We start from the raw sequence: 19,838 nt of genomic DNA, 5'->3' as shown, positions 1-19,838 counted from the left end.
GGCTGTACATGCTTGGTATTCCAGCTAAAACTCTCAACACCAATCTGAGTCAATTACCATCCTCAATCTTAGTAGACATGTTAATACAAAGTCTGCAAATGACCAACACTAATGACCAGAGATGAGGATCATAATCAAATTAACTTTAATTAATTCCTGCAATTAACTTTCAGGCATGAGGAATAAAATGTTATACAAAATTCAAGGATGCTGCGGGTAAAATTTGAAACTTACACATTTTGTGAAAATCATCAACAAACAAATGTTAAAGTTTACTCTGTAACAATTACTATGTATCTTTATGTGAAAGAACTGACAAATAATTCTGAGCTTTCAAATGATGAACATTCAATGATCAAAAACAAAGGGAGACAATCCTTTTCTTCACCTTGCAAACTTGAGGATAGTTTCAATAAGAGACAAACATCTGTGCCTTCCAAGAGAAACGATACCCGTACATCTCAACATACAAGTAAGGCATCCTTTCTGATAAATGATAGCCCACTGCACAAATTACTCACAAGAAATTGAGAAATGATTAAAAACTGCCTCACATATTGATTTCAGCTGACAGATAGGAGTCAGTGAAAACTTGCTGAAGCCTGGCGTGCTTGCAAACAACGCACAATTACCCCCCACAATATAAGTCCTTCAACAAGCATTGTTACATAGACATGGACTCACTGGTCCCACAGTGAGATGGGCTACGGTCCTTGAATGATTGAAAGAGAGAAATCATGAATTTACCCGTAGATTAAATTGGCGAGTTGATCAACACTATACATATGCAACGAGTTCGCTCACCAGTGTATTGCAGTGCATTCCAGTCGGGCCGGAATTCAACTGGGCCATTAAACTGTTGCTGCTGCGCCCAGTATGCAGGCAGAGATGGGATATGTCCGTGTGTCTTCCGCCATTCTTCTAACAATCCTGGGGGTAAGGGGTTCCCCAGGGGGTGCCAGCTATCCCGTTCTGGGGGGGTCCCGCACCCATGGTCCGGCCTGGCACTTGGAGCTCCACCGTTGCGCTCCGCCATCACTTATGGCTCTACTATCATATGACCGACAAAAGTTTTTAGCGTAAGTCAGACACCCCAAAAAAATCCACTGCAGTTATGGCTCTGGTTAAGCTAAATGTATTCATGATGCGCAACTGCTATTTCAAAGGAAGATGGAAAAAAAGGCTGCCTTGCATATCTGCCAGCAAACTAGTTTGGTAACTTGGGCCCCTTAGAGATAGACAACTTTTTTACTCCCCTTTCTCGAATTTTAAGAGATTTGTTCCCAGATAAACACAGCATTTGAGACTTTTCCCTCGAGCGGTCCAAAGCAACGAGTTAAATTGCATCAGCATGTATAAAGACCCAGTTCGGTTTTTCACAACTCCAACAAAATGACACTCAATTTAAATGCACTGCATGTTCAACCAAGAAACAGAATCGTATGATGAATTATGTCCATGAATGTTTTTGCTCAATTATATAACACATTTTGCCAGCGCATTATGAAAGCATAAATCAAACTGCTACAGCAACTTGGAAAATGAATTATGCATCATTCAGGCCTACTGAATAAACCCCACAACTGTATGTACATATAAGGAATGATTGGCGGGTAATTTACATAATTCATTGTATAGTATAAAAAAAACCCAGGGATACATTTACTGTTTGATGACATCCTTTAAATGTAGGTTTTCAAGTGCCTCTATGAGAATATTTGATATGTTATTCACCAACCTGTATACAGTAATTACCTCATTCCACATTTTAACTTCTTTAGCAGTGATCAATGGTAGGTTCCACAATAATTATGTCCATTTGCATGTTAAAGTCTGTTGCACTGTTTTTTAACTTATTGCATCAGAAAAAAGACATTTTTTAAGGTGCATAGATGATATGTTCTACTTGGAAATGTTAGATAGTCAACGAATCCTAATTCAGTTGAAAAGTTTGGTTTAATACCATTAGTTGAAATTTGTTGGAATTTGTTGAAATTGTACATAACATTTAAAGAAAATTAAAAACCTATTGTTTCAATGTAAACTAAATTATTTGTAACACAAAAAGAAAATGGACAGAGAAAATTAATTCCCCAAGTTATTGTTATAAATATACTGATAGTTAAAATACTCTCATGCTTCAGTTTCTTTAAGCCAGTGTTACTTGGCAACAGGGAAACAATGACAAAAGAAAAAGCACCATGTCTATCCGGAACGTTTGGGATTGGAATGATTATATAATGTAAGGTGGGTTGTACTGACAAAATTTGACAGGAGGTGCTGGACAGGCCCTCAGTTTGACCTCATGGACAAATCAATAATTGAATTTCTGGAAAACTGAAAAATACATTAAAATTACTAGACTTTGTAACATGGCTGACTAGTATTTTTCCTTTCTCATACTTAAATGTTTGAACTTCTGTCATGACAAAAAAAATAGCTAAAACTGCAAATCAATAAGAAAAACAACAAGATTCAGGTTTTTAATAAACTTTTGTACTGTTTTAATTTACTACAGAAATCGCTTTGTGTCAAAGATTTGTTCAAACAACCACAAAACTGCGGTTTGATTTCCATTTCAAAGCTTTACATTAATACACAGGTTTCTACTGCATGTATTGACATGTACAAAGACATATCTCATTTATGAAGTGAACGAAGACATCTTATGACTTCTTGACAATTTCTGCACGTTTGGTTCAATAGCTTGATGCAACAAGTGCCCAAATCCTACCTTCTTGTGTTCATCTGTGTTGTTTATCCACAGAACATCACAGTGGTAATGGTTTGTACTAGCACTGTACAGTATTACCAGTATATTTGTATACCACAATACATTTTTCAAAGTATAAGTATTGCAATATTTAATTTGAATTTTTTGTGACTGTCTTTATGGCTTGAATAAAAATCTACACATACACATATGTATCACAATATGGGTACCCATATAGCAATATATTGCAAGACAGTATATTTGCCAACATTCCATAGAATTCACTATGGAGCAGAAACACCCTTACAGCAGTTGAGGTTCCTGGCTTAACAATTCAGAATCAAGGAGACAGAGCTCTACAGGTATTAAGGTTCCTAGATTGACAAGCCAGAATTGAGGGTATCAAGACCCTTTGACAAACAAGTGAAAGGACAAAGGTACCCACCTCTACAGGTATCGAAACCCTTTGACAATTAAGTACTAAAGACAAAGGTACCACCTGTAATGGTATTGGCATGCTTTGGCTAACAAGTGAAAGGACAAAGGTACCCACCTCTACAGGTATCGAAACCCTTTGACAATTAAGTACTAAAGACAAAGGTACCCACCTCTACAGGTCAGCATGTAATGCCATTACCTAATCTGAATTGTTGTTTTATGTATAAAGTACAATTTCCACACTGTTTTGCATTCAGGTGACACACCTTACCAAATATGTCACCTGAGGCTGACATAAAAACCTACATATGTATCACAATGTTAAAACAATACATGTGCATCATATATTTAAGTCATATATACCAATAGGCTACCCCCAAATACATCAATATTCATCATGTGACATGATGAACTGATGATATGATAATGCATCAGTATTCAAATGCCAGTCATATGATACAGTCAATTTTTTTTAAATATTTTATTTTGTCATATGGAACATAACATGGATTTTTAACAGAGGAAAGAACAGTGTGTCTGCTTGGGGTGGAAGATGAGAAGGATGTGCTACTTGTTTACAACTTGTGATACCTACAAGAAAAGGCACAGTGCTGACAAACCAAGACACAACATAGGATCCTGGTATGCCCAAGTCACATAATTCTGCATAGCCAATTGCAGAACTTAAGATGATTCCAAACCATGACTGAATGAGAAAAGTTATATGTTGTCCAATAAAGCAAATGCGAACCATAGCTGCGAGAACAAAGAAAAATGATATTTTCAGAAGGTTGCTCTAAGAAAGCATCGGTTTGGAAATAAAATTAAGGGTCTGGGTTCATTAAAATTAAATACATTTTTCACTTTGGAAAACCTGTTTTTAATCAACTTTAAACAAAATCTGTTTTAGACCAGTAATTTCTTGAGACAACCAGATTTAATAAGTTGAAGATAGGCTGTTCAAATATCATGGGCCTTGTTGCATTGAACATACATTTAAAATTAATTTATGAACATATTATTAAAGCATACTTATGTATGGGTCAAGTGATTACCTGCAGTACAGTAATTTAGTAGAATATATTATTTTAGTCTGAACCATGAAGAAGCTGTTTCATGTTTAGTGATCTCTGATGTACTGAACAAAGATAACATCTTACTTTTGTGATATCTGACATCATGATTAACACAATACTGTCATGATTTCAGATGTCATGAACAATAGATTACTCTATATTGTCATCATCTCTGATGCCATGAACAATAGATCACTCCATATTGTCATCATCTCTGATGCCATGAACAATAGATCACTCTATATTGTCATCATCTCTGATGCCATGAACAATAGATCACTCTATATTGTCATCATCTCTGATGCCATGAACAATAGATCACTCCATATTGTCATCATCTCTGATGCCATGAACAATAGATCACTCCATATTGTCATCATCTCTGATGCCCTGAACAATATATCACTCCATATTGTCATCATCTCTGATGCCATGAACAATAGATTACTCTATATTGTCATCATCTTTGATGTCATGAACAATAGATCACTCCATATTGTCATCATCTTTGATGTCATGAAGACCTGTGAAGGTCCCGGGGTAGAATAGGCCTTCAGCAACCCATGTTTGCCATAAAAAGGCGACTCAGCTTGTCGTAAGAGGCAACTAACGGGATCGGGTGGTCAGGCTCGCTGACTTGGTTGACACATGTCATCGGTTCCCAATTGCGCAGATCGATGCTCATGTTGTTGATCACTGGATTGTCTGGTCCAGACTCGATTATTTACAGACCGCCGCCATATAGCTGTAATATTGCTGGGTGTGGCGTAAAACTAAACTCACTCACTCACTGATGTCATGAACAATAGATCACTCTATATTGTCATCATCTCTGATGCCATGAACAATAGATCACTCCATATTGTCATCATCTCTGATGCCATGAACAATAGATTACTCCATATTGTCATCATATTTGATGTCATGAACAATAGATTACTCTATATTGTCATCATCTTTGATGTCATGAACAATAGATTACTCTATATTGTCATCATCTCTGATGTCATGAACAATAGATCACTCTATATTGTCATCATCTCTGATGCCATGAACAATATATTACTCCATATTGTCATCATCTCTGATGTCATGAACAATAGATTACTCCATATTGTCGTCATCTTTGAAGTCATGAACAATAGATTACTCTATATTGTCATCATCTCTGATGTCATGAACAATAGATCACTCTATATTGTCATCATCTCTGATGCCATGAACAATAGATTACTCAATATTGTCATCACCTCTGCTGTCAGATTATATCCTATTGCTGATTTCATGACGGAGAGAGAACCCAAAATGCTCGATAGAATATGACAAAAGGTCATCAACCATGGTACAACTTTTTTTTCAAACAACAAACATAGATTAGCCAGTATTACTTTACTATGATAATTTTGGGAATAAATGAACAAAGCATTCACAATAACAAAGTATTCAAAATAAGAAGATGAAATATCACAGACATCACAGAGCACAAATTTCTCAGTTATGGATGTTAATTACATTCAGATGAAAGTAGACAAATTTCTCCTTTTGCGCAGACTGCAAACTATGGCCACTGAAATCACTTGTCTGCCACACCCACTTTGTTGGAGGAAATAACATTGTCATTGGAGAAAGGTGCATCAAAAATTGTAAATGACTACAGGGAAGTTGAATACATATAGCATAGCTCCTCTTTTTAATGTATTCATACCTTTTGAAGTGTCAAAGCCCTTTTTAAAAACACCATGAAATATTGACATTCAGGCCTAGATTCTGTTCATGATAAAACAATCGAAATCGGCCATGTTTATTTATGGCTACTGCACACAAAACTTAACTTTGGCTGTTTCTAAAAAAAAATCCTTCTCACTAACATGACTTTGTTTTCTTTCAGCAATCATCAGTAGTTATTTTTTATGAAGGGATTATGAAGATAAAGACTGAACGTGGAAAAAATGAATGCTGAACCCCCTTCCCTCAACAAAAAAACCCCCATACACCCCAACATTCATATGCTCTGAAGCCTTTCAGCATTTTCATTCAACATGGTAAAAAAAAATCAATGCATTATTTATACAAGAAATTATCACTATCACAGAACATCAAAACAAAACTACCTCTCCAAAGTGAGTGTATTTAATACCATGACTGAAACAATCTCACACCATGGCTAATATGTTCATAAACACTTCCACTTCTACGGCCACTACTTGACCACCACTCAACCACTGTCCACAGAATGTGTAGCTCTCCACACCACCAGAGTTTTCAGAGAGTATAAACTGTCAACCAAATTGCTCTGGCAAACAATACAGGCCAGACTCTTCAACTTTCCCAGGTCCCTAAGGGTTTCAGGTGCTGAAGGTGGGCTTGGGCCGTTACTTGGTGGGAATCTGTTTTCCTTGTTAAACACTCTGGCACAGCTACAAATGTCTTTGCTCTTCAATCAGAAATAATCCGTATGTATTCTATGGAATATGAAAAGGATTTCATTTTGGAATGTGCTCCTTCAAGTCAACAAAAATAAATAATTCAAAAATAGGCCAGTGTCATTTTTTTATGTGCAAAGGATATTTGTATTTTCTGCTTAACATAATAAAGATACACACTGTTAAGACTGTTTTTCTAGGACTTTCAATTTGTTGTGTTTTACTCTTTCAAGATATAATCTGGTGTGATTTTGTGTTAGGGAAGCTTCATTAGTAGCAAATATACGTATTTCGCTTGACAAAAAATCAACTTTCATTAGAAAACTTCATTTTCAGAAAAGATTATTTAAATATCAAGAGTTTGTAAACCATATAAGCTAATAAGAAAATTTATACATAACAATACAGTATTGCATGGGTTACCATTACTGATATGTTAAATTCACAGAAACATTTGATACACTTTGGCAAACACATTTGATTAAAGCAATACATATTATTGTAATATAATTCTTGCAATTGATGTCTTTCAGATATACCATGGAATATGATATTTAGAACATAATTCTAATATTTCAAATATTAAAAGATGCCAAACATTTTTGAAAATGAGTTTAAAGTATCAGACTAATTCTTCAGCATGATTTCATGATATGATTTCATATAACGTTTCCCATTTAAAAAGTTTTCAAAGCAATTTTAATTACCATCATTCTATTGAATTCCTATCTAAAACCATTAAGGTATACCTTACAGCCAAAGAGGGTACCTAAATGATCATATTTGATAAGACTCAAGACATTATCCCAAAAGCTCAATGATACTTCTCTTTAATTTGACTGGGAAGGATGCCAATTCAGTTTTTAGAAACAGAAGATACAAACTAGACGTAGATAATCTAGCAAGGCAAATGATAAAGGTAGACAACTCTTGCTACACTACAAACTTACCTACATATGCTTTAAGGGTCAGGTGAACACTTCCAAATCCCCTCTGTTGAAATATTTCTGATATTGATTTGAACTTTACTGTTTCTGTAGCTTTGAATATATATTTCATAGGACAAACTAATATCTTTTGATGGGAACCCTTTTTGAAACATCTTTTTCAAATATTTTGTTATATTATACAGCAAAACCAAATAATGTTTATGGTAAAGTTCTTATCACATTAAATCTACTTTTTAAAACTACACAGTTCCAAATTAAATGACAACTAGTTTTTCATTCATGCACTTGAATTTGCATTCCATTTCATCATTATATTTTTATGAGATGATATCTTAAATGCAAGTTTTGCCGAGAAATAGAAATGACATTTTCTTTGACCTCGAGCCTGTTTTCGTCGATATGATATCCAGTTTTTTGTTTACTGTTCCCACAGCGAGATCAGCTGAGTGACTTCATATTTTACCACCTAAGGAGTCACAGCGACTCCAGTAGCCTAAACCATGGCCAAACTCAAATATCGACTTAGTCTGTCATATTAAACATTTCATAGGACTGTTTCAAAAGTAAGCCAAATGACCAGAAAAGGTAACATTTCAAAATGTGACATACTTTTCATATTCAAATATCTCAGTAAGAAAAAGAAAAACAAATTCATAAGAAAGTTTAGTAAGTCAGTAGTATGTTAGTAAGCTGAAGACATTCATATTGTAAGGATGATTTTGTCAGAACGACAATACACATTGTATACACATGATGACATATATTTCTACCCTGCTTAAACTTGTGCAGCACAGGTGACATGGCTTGCCACAGTTGTGCACGATCACACATTTGTCAACATATGTCTTGATGATCAATACCTCGTATCAGCACACGATTTCTATAATGGTATGCGCACAGTACATCAAGAGAAAAATATGGCAACAGATGCTGCTGTCTTTTTTAAACACATCAGAATTAGATGGTCATGTCACACAGACATCATGGATGATGCCATACCTTAGTCTTTTACTGCAAGTGAGTAAGTGAGTGAGTTTGCTTTAATGCTGCTTTTAGCAATGTTTAAGCAGTATCATAGCATGGGACACTTGAAATGGGCTTAACACATTGTACTCATGTGGGGAATCGAACCCAGGTCTTCAGCGTGAGAAGCAAATTCTTTACTGCACTGCCCCGTCACTGCAAGCACATAGCAACTTTGACAACACAATGGCTGGACAACAAATAGGTCATCTCAGGAACAAAATAAACTGGATACTATATTGGAATTTTATTGGGATTCTGTTTAAAGAGAACATATTCTCATGTTTTTTTCTAATGGCAAAAGTAAAAAAGTTTTGAATTTCTATTGTTGCCTAGTTCACAAAGAGTACTTCATCTGTCTGCCTTGTATACAAGGTGTATTCTTGAACTTAACAGGCAGTGATCAGCATAGGGTTGACTTCAAACTGTCATGTACTATTGCAAGTGAGTGAGTGAGTGAGTTCCTCCATCAGATATATTAATGACTGACTAGTGAGACAAGAAGTGATACAGGTAACAAGATTCAGGGTAGTGAAAAAGGTAACAAGATTCAGGGTAGTGATGCAAGTAACAAGATTAAGGGTAGTGAAACGGGTAACAAAGATTAAGGGTAGTGATACAGGTAACTAGACTGGGTAGTGAAAAAGGTAACAAGATTCAGGATAGTGATACAGGTAACTAGACTGGGTAGTGAAACCAGTAACAAGATTCAGGGTAGTGATACAGGTAACAAGATTCAGGGTAGTGATGCAGTAACAAGATTCAGGGTAGTGAAACAGGTAACAAAGATTAAGGGTAGTGATACAGGTAATTAGACTGGGTAGTGAAACAGGTAACAAGATTGGGTAGTGATACAGGTAACAAGATTGTTTAGTGATACAGGTAACAAGATTGTTTAGTGATACAGGTAACAAGACTAGGTTATGAGACTGGGTTGTGATACAGGTAACAAGACAGGGTAGTAATAAAGGTACAGACACAGTTCTAGTCACAGAGCTTTATCTATATACCTGTACACATAGCATGGCAATACTAGCTCTCCACTGTGGCCACGTGGAGGTGGGGAAGGGGCATGTAAAGCAGATGGGGGGAGAAGTCACAGGGGAGAGGGGGGAGGGGATGGGAAGAAAGGACAAGGTGTTGTTACCAACTGCAGAGGACAATAGCCCTAGGCCTGCACTATGCCTTATTCTGATAATAATAGCATGCTATGAGGCCTCACCCTGGGGATGGGTGACCCTTGTCGCTGACCCCACAGGGATTAAAGGTCCACTCAGATCAAACGGACTTTGTCTAACCCATTGTGTCCAATGGGCCGGCCTTACTGATAACTTGGTTTTGTGCAAGTCACTATGGGAACGTAATCTTTGTGAACAGTCAAATTTCATAATTTTATTTTCCTTGTGAAGATAAAAATGCACATGAATAATACACTTAGAGTCATGAATACGTTGCTATTGATATCTAGAACAAACGCTTTACTGCATTTCAAAGTGGTATACATAATATATCATAATGGCAACTTAATCACTCATAACCCACATGAGTTTTTGCAAGAGGATTTTTACTGACATCAAAAATCAATGGATGTATTGTTTTTCAGTTATGTATAAATACCAACTTGAGACCTGAAAGCTGAAACTGCCTTGTTTGACCCTATTTTATCTTACACAGTGAGTGTCTAGACAGTCACAACTGTTGTAATATCAACTTTATCTGCCCTCAAGTTATTTCACAATTATCCAGAAAGAGACTCCCTCAGTTCAGACATTTGATAACTCTCAGACACTTCTTCGTTCTGACATATACATGTAGTAATGCACAAATGAACTATTGATGAATCTTGCTTGTAAACTAGCAGATACATATTATAAATAAATAAAAATGCCACCTGTTCTGACAGGCAACTACAAGATTTCACAGTGATGTCAAACACAACTCAAAGTTTTGAAGGGTTTAGCAATATTCAGAGGTTAATTATTATTAATGTTCAGTAAATCTTGTTCAAAACACTGATTATTAGTCACAGTGTCATTTGCATATATTTAAGTCAAAAACTAAACGTTAAATGCTGGAATGTTGGAAGTGAGCATCTGTCAACATAAAACATACTGCGTTAGTACGCAAGTAGTGTGGAGACAAGACATTCCTCCAAACAGAGAACTCAACTAGAAATCTAACGAGTTAAAAAATACTCCTTAAAATCACTTATAAAATGCATGCTGCAATGATGCAAGATTAGCATTGCAAAAATATCAACATAAATAATTTTGCTGTAAAAATCTGAATCATATATCTTAATTTTTTCCAGCAATGAACAGTCATTTACATTAAAACACGAGTGTGAATCATGCAACAAACGTAGCATCACTATAACTGTAATTGAATTGTAATAATCATTTTAATCATGTATCACAATTATTCTGAAATAGCCACTAAAATGGCCACCCTACCTTGAACAACGACTGACATACCTACATGACCTGGTCATCACCTCTAAAACTAAGATATATAAAAAATGTCATTGCTTAACTCCCTAACACCACACTAGCAGTATGTTGTCTTCCCAGTACCCAGGCCTGCTTGTCTTAATATAGCATGATTGTAAGATATGGTCACTTTATCTCAAGAAGGAACTAGAGAAACCATGGCAACATTGCCTGATAAAACTGTTTTCTGAAGAAACTTTAATACAGGATTGTTTACTCCTGGTTATACAAAGTGTATCAAACCGAACGACATTCCATACAACATGTGTATCTTACATTTTTTTTATATTTCTTGTGTTTGTCAAACACTCCTGCTCAAGATACAAACGTCTGACTGCTTTCAAGACTTATGCTGAGATGAAATGAAATATTGAAACCATCAGAAATGTTTGTAAAACATGCTTCACTGCTGCAAAAAAAAAGAAGATCTGAAATGTACTAAGCAGTAAATGAATATCAAATTGTGGGGCTGGAGGGTAGCCCAGTGGTTTACGTCCTTGCTTTTCATGTCCAAGTCTGGATCTAATTCATTAAGAGGTCCCATCCACCACGACAATTCATTGAACCAGTTACGTCTATAAATCATGCAAGGAGTCACTCACTTTAAGCCTAAAGTCAAAATAAGTGATAGAAAAAAAGAAAGAAAAAAGAACATCTATCGATATTATCTTCAGCACGTATTGAAGGTAATGTATGAGAAGGTAAATGTTAACTCATGTCTGTTGTATTGTCCCCACTACAGGTGGATTCCAGAATACTGTGTATCCAGTGATCTCTCCTTGCTAGAATCAACACTAATAATTCTGTGTGAATCTCCTCAGTACAAACTAAGCAATAAAATCTGTCACAGTCAACTTGAAATATATGCAGTCAGAACATTAACACCAAACATCTGGAAAGATATTTATTAAAAACAGATTCCCCCAAATTAAGCGAATCATCCCATTCCTCAATACTTGGACTTTTCTCTGAACTTAACTTGTTCACCACAAGTAACTTGAACTGAAAGCATTCAACCCATTTCTTAGAGGAAAGGGACAAAAATACTGCAAAATATCTCTTCAAACACAAAAACATTTCCTTCTCAACAATGGGCATTAGAAACCAGTCTGATTGTGTACTACAAGTGTCTCAAAGGGCTGTGACATGCAGTAAGCGCTGACCTGACAGCCGCTCCTCTACACTCCACAAACCAGGGGGTCACGCACACAAAGCAGGACTTTCTCTAGGGGTGGGGCCAGCTCAATGCATGACTGGCTACAGGTAGATAAAGTTTACCTATCTCCCGACAGGGACGGACAAGTATGTAGCTCCTACAGTGGGAGCACTACAGGTGTTTCAGCTTAGATTTATGTCTGGGAAATCTTGCTCAGTGTGAGAATCAATGTCATAGAGAATCGATACATAGGACAGTAAGATAAATAAACAATTAAACACTACACACACTTAGACAAAGGCAATCATGTGCAGATTCTACGCAACTAAATAAATTAAACAATCAATAAACACTACTTTCCCAATTAAAAAATAACTTGTGACACATCGTGTGAAGTAGATAACTGATTCCAAAGGTGTTCAGCTATTGACAATTGTATACTTTGAATAGTTATAATTCAAATTACACGTGAAGAGAACCAGCTGGTGATACACAAAATACCTAAAAATAAAAAATATGTAAATAGAATATGCAAAAAATGAACTGCCCCAAGAGTTTGCTGGATGTGGTATGTCAGTGTTCATATAACACGCCCTCATTATAACACCAACACCTATGGCAAGAACTTTCAAACATTCTTCCAAGAAGTATCAAAACACTGCTCTATCTTGGATTCAGAACCAAAGGATAACCTTTGAAATTTTACATTTGCCTGGAAAAAATTAAATCAGGTGAGAAAAATATATACGTTAATTACTAGCCTTATAATGAGGGATGTGTAAGACTTAATGAGCTTAGTTAGGTCTTTGTGACATAAAGGCCCTGGTCGACTACCGGTATATAGAACAATGGCTTCAGCAGTTACCTAGTCCTTTGATTGCAGTCGACTTATGCGTTCTTATCCCCCTCCACCCAGTCTCACCCCCTCCCCCTGACCACACCCAACAAGCCCCCTTCCCACCTTATGCCTATAGATAAGTCCTAGTATCGAGTAGACCTTTCCAAGTTCAGATGACAACCTTGTCTCATCTCAAGGGTGGGGTCATGTTGGTACATGAAAGTAAAGTACAGTGCAATATTTAGTCTCCCCTGCTAACAATGTACACCAGCTCTTATTAATGTTTTCTGTCCACATTTTCCCTGAAACCCTTGAAGAAGCCCTAAATGATAATATGATTCAAACTGTTTGGCTACCCCATTTACACCCTCACCAATCCTGTAAAATTTCACACAAAATAAAAGTTACCCAGGTAGGATCTGTAATGTGGTGTACCAGGTGCCGAAATTTGTAATTTTGAATAAATTGAAAAAACATGCCTTTCCTTCAACACATGTGTCCCCCTATGAAAACAGAATTAACTGTGTACCTAAGTGAGATAAGCCTTGTGTGCATCAGTCCTGAGGTTCTGAACCAGGAGGTGTATTCGACCAAGATGTCATATATCTAATAAATAAATTAAATACTTCATTACCTCTTTCCCAATGTTATGAGGCAGTGTTATACATTGTGAAATAGTCTTTTGAGTGTTACATATTGTACCTGTAGCTTCTGTATGGGAAGTGGTGAGCTATATTTAGACATTGCCAGAAGTACAGAGAGATTTGAAAAGCGCTAGAAGGTCCATATTCCAGAATAATCAGTGTATTAAAGATACATGACAACAGACCAATATATAACAATATATAACATGTAATAACTGGGTAGTTCATGATCACTACATAGGTAAGGACAAACTTTATGGATGCACAACTTCTATATTTGACTTATACGACCTTTCGATACAGATTCTTCTATTATAGTCAAGTAACCTAACTTCTCAATATGCCACTCACAGAAGTCACTGGGTCACTACAGGCAAAAGCAGACAGCACAATTGCAGCTACACCTCATCAACATGAGCAAACCAGTGGTGGAAGACATGAGCAATAAACTATGGTACTTGTTGCTGCCATGCCTGACACACAGCATTCATGTCTTCAGTTTAGCTCCTAAATGGTGCAATACTGTCATTTTGCTGGTATATACAACTAGAAGGAAATGTCTAACCCCCTGTTATTTACAGACATAAATCTACCCTACTGGCAAACAAGGACAAGGACCCATGCAAAGAATGCCTTTACGATAAGTAGGCAGTGAACAGCAGTGAGTATACCCATTTGGTTTGTAGAGCAGATGCAGGCTAGTGCATGTGCAGTAACATTGTCGGTATAGCAAGTACACTTGATCGCGGAAAATCTGGGGTAGGTTCGCTCACAATGGCAAGCCCTCATAATACTATCATGGGTAAAATGTCAGTGCGGTGCTCAACTTATCCTTATTTGCCAATAAAAGTGTTTCAGTCTATAACCAGTCTAATGAAACAGGTCCAGACAAGCAACAAAACCAACAACTATTCACTTAATGCCTCCTGCACATTCAGCTAAATATCTCTAGTGTCTCTTTTAGTCAAATACATTAGAAAAGGTTTGCTAAGTTAAATGCCTAGGTGGTGGTTCTTCACTTATAGCTGCTCCCAGCCTGTTATAATATAAGGTTAAACTACAACTACTCCAAATCAGTTATAAGATAAGGTAAACCTGACAACTACTCCCAGTCTGCCATAAAATAAGGTTAAACTGACAACTACTCCCAGTGTGTTATAAAGTTAAAACTGACAACAACTCCTAATCTGTTATAATATAAGGCTAAACTGACAACTACCCTTCTCCTAGTCTGTGATAACATTAAATCAACAACTACACTTGGATTTGCATTAATATAAAATTAAACTGACAACTATTCCCAATCTATTATAAGGGTAAACCCATAACACTTGCAGAAAATACATCAACCCACTTACTTCCAAATGTAATTCATGTCAGTCCGAGGATATATAAGAGGCCAACATCTTGACAATTTGTTTTACGTCTACTTTCTCAAAAGACATAGACAGAAAAAAACCGACAATGACCTGCACACCCTTCATCCAACAACCTGTCGGCCACATCATCACCATCTTGTTACAACCATCCCAACACAATGTTTCTCAAAATTGAGATTTACGGTTCCACCAACACCTAGACTTGTGAACCCCCCCCCGAACAGAATGGGGATATCAGTAATATTGTGAGCTCAACATCAAAACTAATATTTACTTCACTGAGGCCGGAAAACTGTGTGTTAGTTGCCAATATTTACAGCATGATATTGCATCCTTTGCGAGCTGGCAACATGGAATCACAAAATAATCGGCAGAGAGTATCGCGTAAAATTTGGCGAAGGGGCTACAAAGACAATGAAAAGAAGCAAGTAAGAAACCCCAGCATACCTCCATGTCAGGCCAGAGAGCAAAACAAATAACTTGTATGGGAAAGTAAACAATTATGGAAAAAGACAACAGAAGGTTCCCACAGACAGCCATCATCTTTAGAGAGGAGTGGGGTACAGAAGTGGGGGAGACAAGAGGGAGATCTTCAAGTGCATCTTCACATTCATCGGTCATTTGCTGTAATGTGGGCTGGCGAATTGATGTGATTGATGGTGGCTGGTCACTTTCACCATTACTGTTCGTATTTGTGAACTTGAATATCACGACAAATTCCTTGAAAATGAACTGAACTCTGATATATTATATCAAGCAATATAGAAATAATTGTTTCAGAAACATTCTAATTCATATATACATATAGATATATATATTGGGGTATGACATATTTTTAGATGTCAAGATCTGTATTATTTTAACAAATTTTCCTTCCACATTATGCCTTAAATTTTAAGGAAATTGATTAAGAAATTCAGCTGTCATTTTCCTTGTAATTATTAATGATGTAATTGATTTCAAATCTGACTGTATTACAATCTGGTATAAAAAATCCAACAACATTCACTGAATGCTCTCCCACCCTACATTTACATCTCGACCACTAATTTTGCACAGACACACAACGATGTGTGTCATTTTCGTTGTCATATACTGTGGCAATCACTGATACACTGACAATACCAGACTAACAAAACCGTAAACAAAACCATTGCAAATTCAAAGACATAAATTCCAAAATAACTTATCTAAAAATAGTAATTCTGAAAATTTAAATTAGTCACATGAAATACTTAGAGCCTAACAGACCATGCGTTATTTCATTTCATGTAAATTAAAAATTTAATTAAACATGTATAATAACATTGAAAATTGAGAATTTGCTGAGTTTTTCTTATCATTTAGCAAATACACACTGAAATGTAAAAGAACCCATCCTCAGTGTGAAGCTATGCGTGAACATGCTTATCTTTGCTATCAAAAAGACCTTTTAGTAAAATGTTAAAGAGACAATAGTAAAATTTAATGCATTCTGAGAACTGAGATAAGCCTAAAAATATTCACAATCAGAATATATATGTTCAATCAATTAAAATAAATATTCTCATCAGCATTCCTTGCACAACATTAGGGAACACAGGCCCAGGTACCACTTAGACCTGTGTAACATCGTACCTTCTAAAATCCCAAAATTTATATGTAAAAGAGGTTCAAAGAAATGCAAAAAATAAAGGATGTAGTTCACGAAAGTTTTATGATTTAGATGTGTATATGCCACAGAGAGCACCCGAAACCACTTCCAGTTGGGCCTGAAGAATTGTGCTATGACGTCACAAATCATCGCAAAGCCATTGGACATTCCTGTTTCTAAATAAAAACATTGCATCTTTGGAAACGCATGCTGGTGACAACACCGATTGAACCCACTCGGTTTAGCGTTTACGAGATAATTCAACGGTTTCACGAAAACTCATTGAAAACTCAAACACCAAAACAAGTTTTCATTTTTATTTGGCAATGAAACGCCATAGTGGTTGAGCAATATACACTATATATCTCATGCAACATTCGCGCAGCAGTCAATATTGCAGTTTATTTCCGGGTGCGTTCTGATTTGTTTACGTTCCGCGGAAAGATTCGAAGGCGAAACTAACAATATGAGAGGGTCATGTGAAAGTCCAAGCATTGATACACAACTTCGACCTAGGCAGACAGTAAATATACTTCCCTATTTCGCGTCGTCCACACATTGGACTAAATGCTTCTCTGCATGGTCGCGACATAGTCACGGACCCACACCCACATTTCACTCGCTGGCGAATATTTTCGAGTCAGTCGTGCAAAATACTTACCAACACACGCTAAAGACAATGTAAACAAACCAGGGATGACCAGACATTAATACTTTTCATTCACAAACAGAGAGAAAACGCTCAAGAAAGATTATGAATGTGAGCCAATTTTTGTTAGCGAGTCCGCCATTGCTGGTAGTGTGTTGGTCGTCGCCATATCGCTTGCCTGACCCTGGGGCTAGATTATCGCGGGGACAGGCACGGCCGCTGTACACACGCGTCCACGATATTCATAAGCACACTGATATGTGTGACATGATAGGAGTCAGAAATATATACTACTTACCTAGTCAATGACTAAAATCAACCAGTTTTTACACCAGGGTTGATGGGCCTGTGGGAGTACTGGTTGTCGTCCCGTCCCTAACACGTTATGTTGGGTGGGGGGCGGCTGGGTAGATTTCCATATAAGGTTCTCCGCGTGCCTGCGTCACGCGCGCCTGTCCCTGCCGTGATTGGGCAGCCGACCCACGTGAATGCGATTTGACCCACGTGAACGTGGGTAGCACGGCCTAGGCAAGTGACGTAGGTTTCCCCCCGGAGGGCGTGGCGGTGTATTCGTGCCTCCACTATATAAATAACAAAGCAGGGAAGTATATGCTCCACCAGGGGTCTCGGCCTGGCGTGACAAACTTACCTAGCGATTAATCAACCAAGGGACTGGCGGTGACGGTTTTACGGTCCCCACTGTCGTGTTTGGGACAGGTGTGTCCAAAAGGTAGAAAGAACAGGGGGTGAGGGGGGCGTTGCCTGTTGGTTCCCATTTCGTGCTATCACCCCTGTTGATTTTCAATTTTGACCGTGCCGCCCGTCGGTGAGGCTTGGATATACTCCAAGCTGGGGGAGGGTCGGGCAGTGATTAGGGCTGCCTGCATACGCCAGACCCAGAAATAATTTGTCACGCGGGGCCGGCAAGGTATTGATTTTTGTCTCGTGTATCAGAGGCGGGAGTGGGTCCGTGAGGGAGGCCTCTCCCAGACATAAACACACTGCTGCCTGTGGTAACATCCCTGATTTCAACGCCAGAGACGAGTTTTCTATAGAGAGTATTGTACGACATAGTGCTTCTAAACCCAGGGTCCATGAAGCTCTCACCCCCGGGATTGCATACATTATTCAGAGCCAGCCCAGCTGACGACCGGCAAAGCGGATGAGATGAGAGTGAGAGCCACAGCTCGCACAGGGGCACGAGCGCTCAATACCACGGGCAAATAAATAAAAGATTTTTCGAATTTTGTTCATCCTCTCACAAGAAAAAAAGCTAACAAGAAAATACTTTCCTTTCGCTTGTGTACACGGTTTTGAGATCTGAAGGAATACCCATCGGGGAATATCGGGCAAACGCCGAACACACGTGCAGGGCGACCGCCTCTGTGTATCTAGAGTCCACTCCCAAATTGTTAAAAAAATCAAATAAGTAAAAAAGTTGCCTTCTTCTAAAAAGTGAGAGAAAAAGGAAAATATGTAACCGACGTGATATGTAGCATAAAATCGACATGATGATCGCTTGGACCACAGGGAACTCTGGCCACTTGTTAGATTCGCAACGTTTTGCAAAACCACTATTCCCATGCAGTGGTTTTCCATGACAAGCAAGAATTAACAGACAGATTTTTAACTTTGTCAGACAATATTCAGATAAGACACAATGAAATGAGGATAAATGTACTGGAAGAAATAACTGTCGTTGCAGTCAACTTACAGGTGAAAATAAACCATTTAATAAATGCACGCGTGTTAATAAGCAAGTCACATCGGGAGGTAAATCGTGCTGCGAATTCGCACAGCGGGCATAGGTTTCCCCGAGTGCCCTATATCGACCAGCATCGTAACAGACTACACTTTGATAAGCTGAAATTACGGATCATAATCACTGCCTTTGTTCCCTTATTAATCCGCCCTTTAAGTCTTGGCACAAATTCCAGCCTCTCTGTGAGTGAGTGAGTGAGTTAGTCGAGCGTGCTAAGTTTTCGGCAATGTGACGTTATAGGCTCCACACACTTTCTCCAGTGTGGGGATCGAACCCGTGTTTTCGAACGCTTTAACCATTGGATACCCAACATCATCTGTTGACGTGGTGGAGGATATTCACCATTCGATTATGGCTAATAGGGTGTTTCGGTTCTGACAGCGTTCAGTATACAAACGAATGTACTGGTCGATAGCGTCACCAGTTACGGCTGTCAGGATGTCGAGGTGTCGGAGTGAGAAGTTTTCCTTACATGTGTAAGTTGTCGGTCTGTGAGTAATCGAGTCTGGGCCCGACAATCCAGTGATCAACAGTATGACATCGATCTACGCAACAATGATACGATGCCATATATGTCATCCAAATCAGCGAGCCTCACCACCCGATCCCGTCAGCCGCCTCTTATGACAAGCATGGGTTACTGAAGACCTAACCAAACCCGGATA

The 19,838-nt window shown here is 37.8% G+C and overlaps 1 protein-coding gene across 2 annotated transcripts in view; it reads right to left on the bottom strand.

Moving 5' to 3' along the window:
- Nucleotides 1-17,799, bottom strand: part of LOC137298455 (NGFI-A-binding protein 1-like) — a 63,997-nt gene extending 46,198 nt beyond the window's left edge. The window contains exon 1 of one of the 2 annotated variants that reach the window (XM_067830725.1): nucleotides 17,710-17,799. Coding sequence is in view for 1 of the 2 variants with exons in the window: in XM_067830724.1 (XP_067686825.1) it covers nucleotides 805-1,036 (232 nt within the window). In the remaining variant the exon portion in view is untranslated. Of the gene's footprint in view, nucleotides 1-804; nucleotides 1,069-17,709 lie in introns of those variants that run through there. The other variant, XM_067830724.1, reaches the window with a different exon arrangement.
- Between the last annotated feature and the right edge of the window lie 2,039 nt (nucleotides 17,800-19,838).

This window comes from Haliotis asinina, chromosome 10 (assembly GCF_037392515.1).
Source record: "Haliotis asinina isolate JCU_RB_2024 chromosome 10, JCU_Hal_asi_v2, whole genome shotgun sequence".
Taxonomy (NCBI): domain Eukaryota; kingdom Metazoa; phylum Mollusca; class Gastropoda; order Lepetellida; family Haliotidae; genus Haliotis; species Haliotis asinina.
The sequence above is the reverse complement of the archived record's forward strand: the minus strand, read 5'-3'. Positions and strand labels throughout refer to the sequence as shown.